This window comes from Erythrolamprus reginae, chromosome 10 (genome assembly GCF_031021105.1).
Source record: "Erythrolamprus reginae isolate rEryReg1 chromosome 10, rEryReg1.hap1, whole genome shotgun sequence".
Taxonomy (NCBI): Eukaryota; Metazoa; Chordata; class Lepidosauria; order Squamata; family Dipsadidae; genus Erythrolamprus; species Erythrolamprus reginae.
Window position 1 is genome coordinate 38,462,555 of NC_091959.1, and position 14,647 is coordinate 38,477,201.

The 14,647-nt window shown below is 43.0% G+C and overlaps 1 protein-coding gene across 1 annotated transcript in view; it reads right to left on the reverse strand.

The window, feature by feature from the left end:
- GALNT9 (polypeptide N-acetylgalactosaminyltransferase 9) overlaps positions 1 to 14,647 on the reverse strand; it is a 250,617-nt gene that overhangs the window by 59,646 nt on the left and 176,324 nt on the right. Inside the window, exon 5 of the mRNA XM_070762664.1 lies at positions 4,136 to 4,333. Within this exon, the coding sequence (XP_070618765.1) occupies positions 4,136 to 4,333 (198 nt within the window). The remainder of the gene's footprint in view (positions 1 to 4,135; positions 4,334 to 14,647) is intronic.

Genomic DNA, 14,647 nt, shown 5'->3' on the forward strand with positions numbered 1-14,647 from the left:
AAAGAGTCGGGTGGGTAGCTGATAAGGACCGAGGCCTGTTCATTGGTAAATAAAGTTCACCAAATGCCATTTGCATCCCTGTTTGGCAGAGATAAAAGGAAAGGGAGAACAAAGAGTATATTTGCATCCTTTAGGTAGGTTTGCCAGGTTGAAGGGTGGTGGGAAGCTGGTGGCTTTGAGAAGGCAAAAAAGCCCCCACCCCACCTGTTGTGGTTAGCTCTGGCCCAGCTCCTGCCCCAAGGAATGTGCAGGTGGATGCGGGGGAGACATCCACATGCCGCAGGCCTGTTTTGCTCCCGATAGAATTTGCTGATGAAGCCTCCTCTGACCAAGGAAGCGTGATTGACAGGGAAGAGGGGAATTTGGCAGACAGCCCAGGAGGAGATCAATCATCTGTATCATCCTTGGATTCTGAACAAGAATTAATGACACATCCACGCATGCGTAGAGTGATGCATAGGAGACAACAATTGAAGGATTATTACAGGAGAAAATGAGGCCACCTGTGGTTGGGTGGGGCTCTAGTAATTGGGGCTGCTGCTATAGATAGCAGCGTGTGGGTTTGGCCGTTGTGAAAGAGTATCTGATCGCAGTTCTTCAGGAATCGTGTGTTGCTGTTTTCTGGTCTTTGTTGATTTTTCACGCCTTTGAAACCACAGCAGAGCAACGTGTGTGTGTGTGTGTCACTTCGTTGGAAGAAGAAGGGGTGTGAAGTTTCTTCACAGCTGCTAGCTAAGTACTTAATGACTGCTTAAGGGAAATTGTACAGACTACCCGGTTGTTTTGGGACGAGTGCTCTTTGCAATACAAAAAGAGTGCTTAGTTTATTTTGAATTTTGTGATAAAGAACATTGTTTTGAATTTTCAAACGTGTGTGTGTCTGCAATTTGTACCCTTGAATTTTCGGGAGGCTCCTACCAGAGAGCCCGGCAGAACACCACCCCAAAACAAAACAAAACAAAACCCCAGGCCTGTTATGGATGGAATATTTTATTTTTTTTTATTTTTTTTTATATCTAGATGAAGGAATTGAAGGAAAACTTATCAAACTTGCTGATGACACAAAACTAGGCTGTGTTGCTAATATTAAATATGATTGAGACAGGATTCAAAAAGATCTAGCCAAGCTTGAACAATGGGCTGAAACTAACAGAATGGTATTTAACAGAGAATAATGCAAAATCCTACATCTGGGCAAAAATAATGAAAACAGCACATATAGAATGGGAGGAATATGTCTGAGCAGCAGCACAGGTGAGAAGGACCTGGGTGTATTGGTAGATCACGGATTAAACATGAGTCGACAGTGTGAAACAGCTGCAAAAAAGGCTAACACAATCCTAGGATGCACCAAGAGGAGCATAGAATCTCGCTCACATGAAGTCATTATTCCTCTCTACTGTACTTTGGTACAACCACACTTGGAATACTGTGTTCAATTCTGAGGGGCCCAATTTAAAAAGGACATTGATAAACCAGAGCAAGTTCAAAGGAGAGTTACAAGGATGGTGAGTGGTCTGGAAACCCTGTCCTATGAGGAACGGTTAAAGGATCTAGGGATGCTTAGTCTGCAAAGGAGAAGACTGAGAGGAGACTTGATAGCTGTCTACAAATATCTGAAGGGCTGTCACAGAGCAGAGTGGTCAGCATTGCTCTCATTAGCACAGGGAAGGACTAGAAACAATGAAACTGCAAGGGAGTAGATTTAGATTAGATATCAGAAAAAAAAACTTTCTGACAGTAAGGGTGATAAACCAGTGGAACAGTTTGCCACAGGAGGTGGTGGGCTCGCCTTCACTGGAGGTCTTCAAACAGAGACTGGACAGTCATCTTTCTGGGATGGTTTGATGAATCCTGCATTGAGCAGGGGGTTCGACCCAATGACCCTGGAGGTCCCTTCCAACTCTATGATTCTATGATTCTATGTTTCTATGTTTCTATGGTTCTATGGTTCTATGATTCTATGGTTCTATGGTTCTATGGTTCTATGGTTCTATGGTTCTATGGTTCTATGGTTCTATGGTTCTATGGTTCTATGGTTCTATGGTTCTATGCTTCTATGGTTCTATGGTTCTATGGTTCTATGGTTCTATGGTTCTATGGTTCTATGGTTCTATGGTTCTATGGTTCTATGATTCTATGCTTCTATGCTTCTATGCTTCTATGCTTCTATGCTTCTATGATTCTATGATTCTATGGTTCTATGGTTCTATGGTTCTATGATTCTATGATTCTATGATTCTATGATTCTATGATTCTATGCTTCTATGCTTCTATGCTTCTATGCTTCTATGCTTCTATGATTCTATGATTCTATGCTTCTATGATTCTATGATTCTATGATTCTATTTTATTTTATGTTATTTTATGTTATTTTATTTATTTTTATTCCGCCTAACTCCCGAAGGACTCTGTGCGCCTTATAGCAGAAAAGAGGCCTCTAAAAAGACAATTTTAAACAGTTTAAAACCATTTATGCATATGTTTTGGGAATGTAATAAAGTTCAAAAATTTTGGAAACAAATACAAATGGAAGTAAATGAAATTACGAATGGTAATTGGAAAATAACCAAGGAAGCAGCTTTATTGATAAAAAATAGTGAGGTAAAAGAATATGAAGAAATCAAAACTGCAGCGATAGAAAGTGCCCAGGCAACAATAGTGCTTGGGTGGAAAGACGACAATAAATGGACGATAAAAAATTGGTGCAAATACATGGCGGACCACATTCACTGTGAAATTATGGAAATTAGACTACATAATTATAATGAAGAGAAATTAGCAGCAACAATGAGGCGGTGGGAGAAGGTCAAAAATCATATATTAACAATATCAGTAAGCGATGCAAATGTAAGAAATAAAATTCAATCACTTTATAAAGAATGAACAATGTAACCCAGAGATGAAGCCAATGAAGGATACAAAATTGAATCTTCCTTGGTGAAGGGAATTTTTCTTTTTCTTTGTGGTGATGGCACATTTATGCTTTATGTTTTGTCTTTTGTAAAAAAAATTAAAAAATCAATAAAATTATTTTTTTTTTAAAAAAAAACAGTTTAAAACCCCTTTAAAAAACCATGCATATATTTTGGGGCTGGAGGAAGAGGTGTATCATTTGGTCAATGGCCACAGGCCTGCAGGCAGAGGCAGGTCTTTCAGGCTTTCCAGAAGGCCAGTAGGGTGGGGGCAGTACAGAACTCTGGAGGTAGTTGGTTCCAGAGAGCCGGTACCACCACAGAGAAGGCCCTCCCCCAAAGCCCCACCGACCAACACTGCTTAGCCGACGGGAGCCAGAGAAGGCCAGACCTGTGGGCCCTTATCGGCCACTGGGAGCTATGTGGCAGAAGGCAGTCCCAAAGATATTCTGGCCCCAAGCCATGTAGGGTTTTATAGGTGATAACCAACACCTTGAATTGTGCCCAGAGACTGATTGGAAGCTAGTGTAGCTTCGGAGAATACCTGACTTAGATAGAGCAGTAGAGAAAAGCCCAACGAATAAACAAGCTTACAATGACGGTGGAACTTGGCTACTTGGTTTAAGGCCCTTCAATAGTCAAGCTCAGAACCTACAGTGGTTCTCAAACTGTCTAATGCCGTGACCTCTTAATAGAGTTCCTCATGTTGTGGTGACCGCCAACCATAAGTCTAGCCCCAATTCTCCCAACAGAACTTTAAGTCGATTGGTGGGAAGGGCAGAGGGACACCCCCACTGTAAATGCCTGATTGGTCAGATTGTAAAAATATGTTCCAAGGCCCCAGAATAGAAGGTTCAGTTCCTAACACCATGTCTTAGGCCATGGGTAGGCAAAGTTATCTCTTCTATGACATGTGGACTTCAACTCCCAGAATTCCTGAACTAGCATGATTGGCTCAGGAATTCTGGGAGTTGAAGTCCACAAGTCAAAGAAGAGCCAACTTTGCCTATCCCAGTCTTAGGTGACCCCTGTGAAATGGTTGTTCGACCTCCCAAAGGGGTTCTAGTCCTCAGGCTGAGAACCAGTAGTTTAAAACCAAGCAACGGTCAAGCTCAGAAAGACCACTTTATTTTCATGATCCACTACCATCATCTCTCCCAGACATGTTTTGAGAATCACCCAGAAATGGCACCCAAACTATCATTTTTGCAGGAAGTTACCTAATAGGCGCAGATTCATCTCCTCTGTCCAGCCAGTCCTGTGGTGGGATGATGTACATGCACCAAAGACCCCAATTGTAGCCGTGGGCAGCGTTGGCATACTGTTGCACTTCGAAAGTATTGTACTTGATGTTGTCTATGGCAGGTAAGACAATCCGTTTGCGGTCCTCTTTAATCCGGGTCAGTGCTGGCTCCACCCTATAAAAAAATCGAGGTGGGTTATTTATTCATTTGGACAATAGTTAGTGAGCTAACTACCCAGCTCTAAAGGACACTTTGTGGCTTAAAAATAAATAAATTAACAGAGAGATCATAGACCTCCAGAAGGCAAATTCTATATAACAATCAAAACACCCTACAGGAACTCACCTATCAGCCTTTTGAAAGTCTGGGAGAACAGTCAAGTTTTCTTAGTATATCCATTTTATTGTTAGGTATTTATGAAAGAAATATATTATGTATAGTGGGAGTCCCTCCCTTATGAAACCAGGTTGCAATATCTTGGTCTCTTCAACCTTGAAAGATGGCGTTTAAGGGGTGACCTGATTGAAGTGTATAAAATCATGCATGGGATAGAAAAGGTGGATAGAGAAAAATTCTTTTCTCTATCACACAATACTAGGATGAGGGGGCACTCCCTAAAGCTCATAGGTAAGAAAGCGAGGACAAATAAAGGGAAATATTTCTTCACCCAGAGAGTCGTTGGTTTACGGAATTCCCTTCCCGAAGAGGTCGTGACAGCTGTCAGCCTTGATAGCTTCAAGGCAGGATTAGACAGATTCATGGATGCCAAGTGTATCGGTGGTTATTGAAACGGATGTCCATGTGCCGCCTCTATGTTGGTTGAGGCAGGCAGGGTTCCCTTGAGTACTATTTGTTGGGGGTCAAGGGAAAGGGAGGTTTTTGCCTTCTCTTTCTGTTCAAGGTCCCCATGGACAATTGGTGGGCCACTGTGTGACACAGAATGCTGGACTCGATGGGCTTTGGCCTGATTCAGCAGGGCTCTTCTTATGTTTTGTATTGCCCACAAGATGATATGCTGCAACGTCCTACCGGTCAATGACTACTTCAGCTTCAACCGCAACAACACAAGAGCACGCAACAGATTCAAACTTAATACGAACCGCTCCAAACTTGACTGTAAAAAATATGATTTCAACAATCGAGTTATCGAAGTGTGGAACTCATTGCCGGACTCAATTGTGTCAACCCCTAACCCCCGACATTTCTCCCTTAGACTCTCCATGATTGACCTCTCCAGGTTCCTAAGAGGCCAGTAAGGGGCGTACATAAGTGCACTGGTGTGCCTTTCATCCCCTGTCTAATTGTCTTTCCTTTCTCTCACTTATCATATATATTTTCTTTCTTTCATATATCCTCTCCTCTAAGTTCACTCTACCCTTATATATATTACTACATGTCTATTTTTCTTCTTATGTATTTGTGTATTGGACAAATGAATAAATAAATAAATAAATAAATAAATAAATAAATAAATAAATAAATAAATGTTCTTATGTTAATCAAGTATAGATCATGCAACAGGGACAGATAACTAAACTGAAATACCGTAACATTAATTTGTTCCAAGAAGCTCACAAAATATCTTCTCATTTTGTAGTCATTTTCCACTCTAAACTCACATTTATACATTGAACATTAACTCGAAAGCACTTGGTTGATACATTCAAGCCATGAAAAAAACTGATTGGTGATATTTAAACAATATCCTAAATGAAAACAATTGAGATTCTAATTACTTTTTAAAAGCATTTTCAGGGAAGGAAGGCAGATGGATCTCTGGAGGTATGTGGTTCTATAGAAGACAAGGGCAGTGATAGAGATGCTTAAGATGACACTATAGGTAGTCCTCACTCAATGACTTTCTCTTTTAATGACTTTTTCAATTTGAAGCTCTTGTTTCATCCTTTAACTCAGTGATTTTCAACCTTTTTTGAGCTGCGGCACATTTTTTACATATACAAAATCATGGGGCACATTGAGCAGGGGGGAGTGGGGGGGGGTCTAAAAAAGTTTGGACAAAAAAATTCTCTCTCTCTCTCTTCCTCCCTTTCGCTCTATTTCTCTCCCTCTTTCGCTCTCTCCCTTCCTTCCTTCCTTCCCCTCTCTCTCCATCCCTTTCTTTCTCCCTTCCTTTCTTTTTTGCTCTCTTTCTATCTCTCCCTCCTTCCCTGCCTCTCTCTCTCTCTCTCTCTCTTGCTTGCTTTCTCTCTCTTTCTCTCTCAGGCGATTGGGGAAACCACAGGGAGGGTGGAGGCCCTGTTTCCTGCCAGGAGATTCCTAGAGAGGCCCCATGGAGGCTTCTCCCCACCTTTTCTGGCCCTGTTTCCTCTCAGGAGATTCCTAGAGAGGCTCCATGGAGGCTTCTCCCTGTCTTTTCCAGTTACAGTTTCGGGGGCTCGGGTTTGTAAGTGGAAAATGTTCTTCAGAAGAGATAAAAAAATCTTGAACCACCCGGTTCTTATCTAGAAATGTTCATAAGTAGAGGCGTTTGTAGATAGAGGTACCACTGTATACTACTCTCAAGTTTGAGGATGAGAGACAATACATTCTTCTTTTGATGTTTTCCAACAGTCCAATTTCTACGATTTAGACCTGACAGGAATTATGGAGATTCTTCTGCCTTCTGGATTATTCTTCTTATCTTTCCTATTACTTCTCTCCTTTTCTACATATGACAATAACGTTGTTTCTTGTATTTTTATGATTCATATTGTTTTTCCCCCATTTCCTAGTATTGTTTTGATTGCTTATTTAGTATCCTATGGCTATCACTGTGTTGTATCTTATGATTCATGAGGAGTGTATTTATTAGGATCATGATCATGATTTATCATCTATATTTTTATGTACACTGAGAGCTTATGCACTAAAGGCAAATTCCTCATGTGTCCAATCACATTTGGACAATAAAGAATTCTACTCTACTCTACTCTCTTCTCTTCTCTTCTTGTCTACTCTACTCTACTCTACTCTACTCTACCTGTTCTGTCGGGCTCTCTGGTACACTCCTTCCAAAAATTCACAGGTACAAATTTCAGACACACACACGTTTGAAAATTCAAAACAATGTTCTTTATAATGAAAATTCACTTAAACCAAGCCCTCTTTTGGTATAGCAAAGAGCACTCGTCTCCAAACAAACTGGTAATTTGTACAAGTCCCTTATCAGTTCTGTGATACTTAGCTTGCAGGTATACGATAAAGCAGAATAGAATGACTAGGTAAAATTGCAAAATATAAAAAGTGGTAAGCAGGGAATAGCCTATAAAATTGTAATGTGTAGCTTAAATGCCATAAATTAGATAACAAAGGTAAAATAAGCAACTCAAGCAGTGGTGAAATCCATTTTTTTTTACTACTGGTGCTGTGGGCATGTATTGGCGGCTGTGGTGTGGCTTGGTGGGCATGGCTTAGTGGCCGTGGTAGCGGAAGGATAGTGCAAAATCTCCATTCTCTCCCCACTCCAGGGGAAGGATACTGCAAAATCCCCATTCCCTCCCCACTCCAGGGGAAGGATAGTGCAAAATTCCCATTCCCTCCCCACTCCAGGGGAAGGATGTGAGGCAATTCACAATCCTTCTTCTTTCACAAAGCTCTGGTTTAGTTTCCAAGCGGGGGAAAATCAGCACACAAAAGGTCAAAGTCAGTAAAGCAGTCACGAAACACAACGATCAGATAATCCTCCACAATGGCCAAACCCACAGGCTGCTAATTACCCCAGCCCCACCCAATCACAGGTGGCCTCATTTTCTTTGATAATAATCTCTCAGTTGTTGTTGCCTATGCATCGCTCTCCGCATGCGTGGCTGTATCATTAACTCTTGTTCTGAATCCAAGGAGGAGCTAGATAATTGATCTCCTTCTGAGCTGTCTGTCACACTCTCCTCCTCCCTGTCACTCATGTCTTCTTGGTCAGAGGAGCCTTCATCAGCAGATTCAACTGGGGGGGCAAAACAGGCCTGCAGCATGTGGATGTCTCCCCCACATCCACAGTCCTTGTGGCAGGAGCTGGGCCAGAGCTAACCACAACACTCTACTCTACTCTACTCTACTCAACCCTCTTCACCTAGCAACAATGAACATGTCTTCCCCTGTGTTCCGTGCAATGTATATAAAGACAGACCCATACCCATACTTGAACACACAATCACTGGATTCTTTTTTTGACTAGACTATCATGTCCTTGAATTCTAAAACAATTGATGAGGGGGGGGAGGAGCTCTTCGCTTCTGCAATTCTTGTAATTCTTGGGTGCAGGGCGGAGAGAAGTCACCTTGGGCTCCTTAATTACCAAGTGACAGCTCCCTGAAGGAAAAAGCCACAGGCAGTTGTCAAAGTTGTCGTAGGAAGAAGACGAATGCTTTACATCATTATTGCAGGAATACAATCCAGAGTCTTGCAGCTAAGGGGATCAGTGGGCAGGCATGAACCGTGATGAGTATCTACCCTTGCCCAGTTCGGCTGATTTGCATGGAACACAGGCACCAAAGATACTGGAACGAGGTGCTTTGACTTCCAAACTCTGTGGCCTTCCTGGAAGCTGGATGGTTAGCCTTTTCTCAACATCCAGCCAATTATACAATTAAACAATGACTTGGACCATTTTTCTCATTGGAAATCACCTCTTGCTCCACTTCTCTTCCTCCTTCTGCCCCAGGGATGGGAGGGGAATGCTTTCCCATCAATGTCTCTGAAATTTATGTCAACATTTTTGGGAGGAAATCTTTCCTTCCTTCTTCTTTCTTTTTTCCTTCCTTTCTTCTCTCTCTCTCTCTCCTTCCTTCCTTCCCTTCTTTCCTTTCCCTCCCATTACTTTCTCCTTCCTTCCTTCTTTCCTTCCTTTCCTCCCTCCCTCTCTTTTTCTTTCCTTCTTGCCTCCCCTCCTTCTCCTTCCCTCCTTCCTTCTTCCTCCCCTATTTTTCCTTCCTTCCTTCCCTCCTTCCTTCCTTCTTCCCTCTCCCACCCATTTCTTTTTCTTTCATTCTTTCCTTCCTTTCTTCCTTCCTTTCTTCCTTGCTTCCTTCCTTCCTTCTTTCCTTCATTTATTCATTCATTCATTCAGCAGCAGCAGTGTGATTTGGGAAGATTTGGAGATGGGAATATAAAACTCAGCTTGGGGAGCTTTGTATTCCCATCCCATTGTATTCCCATTCAAGCTGGCCCTCTTTTATCCCATGCTATAGCAATTTCTCCTAACGTGTAGAGGGTCATGAGGTTATTACTTTGGGATGGATATATCTCTGAAGTCCTTCTTCAAAATGTTTCTGACTGCGATGCGACAAAATGGACAATGCAAAATTGGTACATGGTGGATCATATTCAATTTGATATTATGGATAAAAGGGTGAATTTGGTTAATGAAACTGGTTTGCGACAACTGGTGGGATGATGGGACAAGGTAAGATGATATATGGCAAGTAGAATCCGAGACCAAGCTACGAGGAATAAATTGGAATCATTTTATAATATGTAAACAAGTATTTTGCTCTTGAGTTAAAATGGTAAATAGAATAAACACCCCCGATCTGATGGTGGGGTGTAAATGTTTTTCTGATGGCGGGCACTACTCACAGAGCACCTGTTTTATGTTGTGTATGTGTTTATATTTTTAAAAAATCAATTAAAAAATTTAATTAAAATTTTTTTCTGACTGCAAAGGGAAGCTGGGTCTAGCATCAGCCTGCACCGTCGGTCAGGTTCAGCTCAATTTTTATTTCAGTATCAAGCCCACCCTGCAATGAACGGCCATCCAGATGTTGCCTGTTGAGACAATGAAGATTTTTTTAAAAAGACCCAACCCTCTATTGGAAGATAAATCTTGGGTGTCTGGCAGAGCTGTCATCCTGGATATCACCGAGCCATTCCCTTCCTCTCTCTTATTATGAGCACAGAACCTCTAAGGCCAGAAGCAGTGTCCTTCTCTTCACATGCTTTACATAGCTCCATAGCAACACCATAAATATTGCCCGTCTGTTTATGCAGTTTCCAATAAATTTTTAAAAAAGGCATCTGGTTTACCAGAAGGAGAAGAGGAAACTCTGCTCTGTATGGGTATTCCTTGATTTATAACGGTTTGTTTAGTGACCATTTTAAGTTATAACAGCCCTGAAAACATTGACTTATGACCACTTTTCAAGCATATAACTGTTGCAGCATCCCCATGAATATAGAATAGAATAGAATGGAATGGAATAGAATGGAATAGAATAGAATCTATCCTATCCTATGCTATTGTTATTGTTATTGTTATTTATTAGATTTGTATGCCGCCCCTCTCCTATGCTACCCCATCCCATCCCATCCCATTCCATTCTATTCTATTCCAATCCCAAAATCTTCAACCTTACATTATCTACAATAGACCTCTCCCCTTTTCTAAGAGGTCTGTAAAGGGTGTGCATAAATGCACCTTTGTGCCTACCGTTCCTGTCCTAATGTCTTTTCTTATCTTTTTTATCTCTACTTTATACTTATATTATGTTAAGCATACTACAATACAATACTATATTTGTATGACAAATAAATAAATAAAATAAATAAAAGGATATGGGGAGAATAGAATTGAATAGAATAAGGGTAGAATAGAATAGAATAGAATAGAATGGAATGGAATGGAATAGAATAGAATGGAATGGAATGTAGAATGGAATGGAATGTAGAATGGAATGGAATGTAGAATGGAATGGAATGTAGAATAGAATAGAATAGAATAGAATAGAATAGAATGGAATGGAATGGAATGTAGAATAGAATAGAATAGAATAGAATGGAATGGAATGGAATGTAGAATAGAATAGAATGGAATGGAATGGAATGGAATGGAGTGTAGAATGGAATGGAATGGAATGTAGAATGGAATGGAATGGAGTGTAGAATGGAATGGAATGGAATGTAGAATGGAATGGAATGGAGTGTAGAATGGAATGGAATGTAGAATGGAATGGAATGGAGTGTAGAATGGAATGGAATAGTGGCAGATCCAGATGACAAAATTAGATTTTGAGGAGGTAGCATTAAGTAAGTAGCATTCACTTAAAATAAAGAATTGTATGCATAGACATGATAAAAATTAACACATTTAGAAAAGACACCGATAGTTTCAAAGTGTACGGGAACAAATTATCAGGCTGTTCAATGAGAGATAAACCAGGATGAAATTCACTCAAGGAAGGGCAAAGAAGGAGAAAGGTGGAGGGAGAAGAGAAAGAGTGGAGAGAAGGAAGACAGTAGAGAGAAAGAGGGAGGGGAGTGTAAAGAAATGAAGAATAACAGACAGATGAACATAAATAATGTTGTGGTTGGCTCTGGCCCAGCTCCTGCCCCGGGGAATGGGGAGGTGGATGCAGGGGAAACTTCAACATGTCACAGGCCTGTGTTATTGCCGACAGAGTCAGTTCAGAGTTTAGTTTCCTCGGACGAAGAAGAAGGTGGGAGTGACTTGGCAGAGGGGGGCTTGGCACACAGCCCAGGCAGTCAATCTTCCTTATCTTCTATAGCTTCAGATGATGACGTTTTGGACCCACGCAAGCGCAGAATTATGCATAGAAGAGACCAAGTAAGAACATATTACAGGAAATAAGGGAGGCCACCTGTGTTTGGGTTGGGCTCCAGTAATTAGGGCTGCTGCTATAAATAGCAGCATGTGGGTTTGGCTGTTGTGGAAGAGTATCTGATTGCAGTTTCGTCAGGAATCTTGTGTGCTGGACTTTGTTGCTTTTTCACGCCTTTGAAACCAAAGCAGAGCAGTGTGTGTGTGTGTCTCCCTTCATTGGAAGAAGAAGGGGTGTGAAGTTTCTTCACAGCTGCTGGCTAAGTACTTAATGACTGCTTAAGGGAAATTGTACAGGCTACCTGGTTGTTTTGGGAAGAGTGCTCTTTGCAATACAAAAAGAGTGCTTAGTTTATTTTAACTTTTGTGATAAAGAACATTGTTTTGAATTTTCAAACGTGTGTGTGTCTGAAATTTTTATCCTTGAATTTTCGGGAGGCTCCTATCAGAGAGCCCGGCAGAACAAATAATAGGTGTAAAGTAGGACATTGATTTAAGAATGATTGATAGAAATGTATAATTGTGTATATTATTGATACATTCCAATCTAAGCTATATGCATTGATATGTGTATGAAAGTTGTCCAGTCAACGAAGCAGTGGAAGTGATGTGCCGGTGCCTGGAGGCTGTTGGGGCCTGGATGGGTGTCAACAAACTCAAGCTCAACCCAGACAAGACGGAGTGGCTGTGGGTTTTGCCTCCCAAGGACAATTCTATCTGTCCGTCCATTACCCTGGGGGGGGAATTATTGACCCCCTCAGAGAGGGTCCGCAACTTGGGCGTCCTCCTCGATCCACAGCTCACATTAGAGAAACACCTTTCAGCTGTGGCGAGGGGGGCATTTGCCCAGGTTCGCCTGGTGCGCCAGTTGCGGCCCTATTTGGACCGGGAGTCATTGCTCACAGTCACTCATGCCCTCATCACCTCGAGGCTTGACTACTGTAACGCTCTCTACATGGGGCTACCTTTGAAAAGTGTTCGGAAACTTCAGATTGTGCAGAATGCAGCTGCGAGAGCAATTATGGGCTTCTCTAAGTATGCCCAGGGCCGCCGATAGACGGGTACTACAGGGAGCGCGCTACCGGGCCCCGGGCAAATTGGGGCCCGCAGTCAGCGGCTCCTTGCACTGAGCTCCCGCTCGCAGCTGTCCCCTGGCTCCTGCTCGATGCCACGGTTTTCGGCGCTGTCCTGCTGGGCCCCAAAGACGGAAGGCAGGAAGAAGGAGAGCTCCATTCTTCTCGCCTTTTTCCCGCCTTCCGTCTCTGGGGCCCAGCAGGACAGCGCCGAAAACCGCGGCATCGAGCAGAAGCCGGGGGACAGCTGCGAGCAGGAGCCCCAGGAGGGAAGTACCGGCAGCGCCCCGCCCAGCTGAAGCTTCACTGGCGTCGGCGGCAAATGTCCTTTGTGGCCCGGTGGGAGGGGGGGGGGCTGCAGCGGCCGCAGGCAGTCGCAGGGAGATGGCGGCGGCGAGAGGGAGCTCCAGCTGGGCTGGGGGTTCGGGGGGGCCATGAACGCCGCCCGGAGCCAATGGCTTCTTTTGGGCTTACTTGAATTCCTGCTGCTGGTAAGCGCGCGCGGGTGGCCGGGTGGGAAGGGCGAGGCGCGAGGGGGAGGCAAGTGGAGAAGCAGAGAGAGAGAGAAGTGGACCAAAAGAAAGAAAAGGGAAAGAGAGGGAGGGAAAGAGAAATGGAGAGGAAGGAAGGAGGGAGGGAGGGGAGGGAGGGAGAGAAGGAAGGAAGGAAGAGAAAGGAGGGTAGAAAGAGAGGGAGAGAGAGAGGAGAGAGAAAGGAAGAGGAGAGATAGAAAGGAAGAGAGAGAAAGAAAGAGGGATAGAAAGAGAGAGAGAGTGATAGATGCTCAGTGAGCCTTTCTTTGAAGTTGCCTTTCTTTCTTTCTTTCTTTCTTTCTCTCTTTCTCTTTCTCTCTTGCTCTCTTGCTCTTTCATTCTTTTTTCTTTCTCTTGCTTTCTTTCTCTTGCTTTCTCTCCTTCCTTCCCTCCTTCCATTTCTTTCATTCCCCCTCTCTATTTTTATTTCTCTTTCATTCTTTCTTTCTCTCTTTCTTGCTCTTTTTCTTTCTCTCTTTTACCTTCCCTTCCTCTATTTCTTCTTTTCTTTCTCCTTCCTACCTTCTTCCCTCCCTCCTTTCCTTCAGTCCTTCCTCTCTTACTCTCCCCTTTCATAAGTTTCCTTGCTTCCTTCCTCTGTTCCTGCCCCTTCCCCCTTTCTTTCTTTCTTTCTTTCTTTCCTTCCTTCCTTCCCTCCCTCCATTTCTTGCTTTCCTTCTCCTTCCTCCCTTGTTTCCTCCCTCATTCCCTTCTTTCACTCCTTCTTCTCTTACTCTCCCCTTTCACACCTTTCCTTGCTTTCTTTGCACCCTTCCTCTGTTCCTGTCCCTTCCCTCTTTCCTTCCTTCCTTCCTTCCCACCCTCCGTCCATTCATTCACCCATTCCTCTCTTGATCGCCCCTTTTACCATTCCTTCCTTCCGATGTGGGCCTGGGCCAGCAGAGTAGTTTGCTTTTGCACCCCGTCTCGAGCTCCCTTGGTGCCAACCTGGCCCTCCCCACTTCAGAGAGAAGGGGGAGAAAGAGAGAGAGAGAAAGAGAAAGAGAGAGATAAAAAGAGAAAGATAGAGGGAGGGAGAGAAAGAGATAGAAAGAGACAAAGAGAGGGGGAGAGAAAGAGAGAGAGAAAGAGAGAAAGGGAGATAAAAGAGAAAAAAGAGAGAAAGAGAGATAAAAAGAGGAAGAGAAAGAGAGAGGGGGAGGGAGAGAAAGAGAAAGAGAAAGAAAGAGAGAAGGGGAGAGAGGGAGAGAAAGAGGTAGAGAAAGTGAAAGAGAGAGGGAGGGAGAGAAAGAGATAGAAAGAGAAAGAGAGAGGTTGGGAGAGAGAAAAAAGAGAAATATAAAGAGAAAGAGAGAGAAAGGGAGAGAAAAAG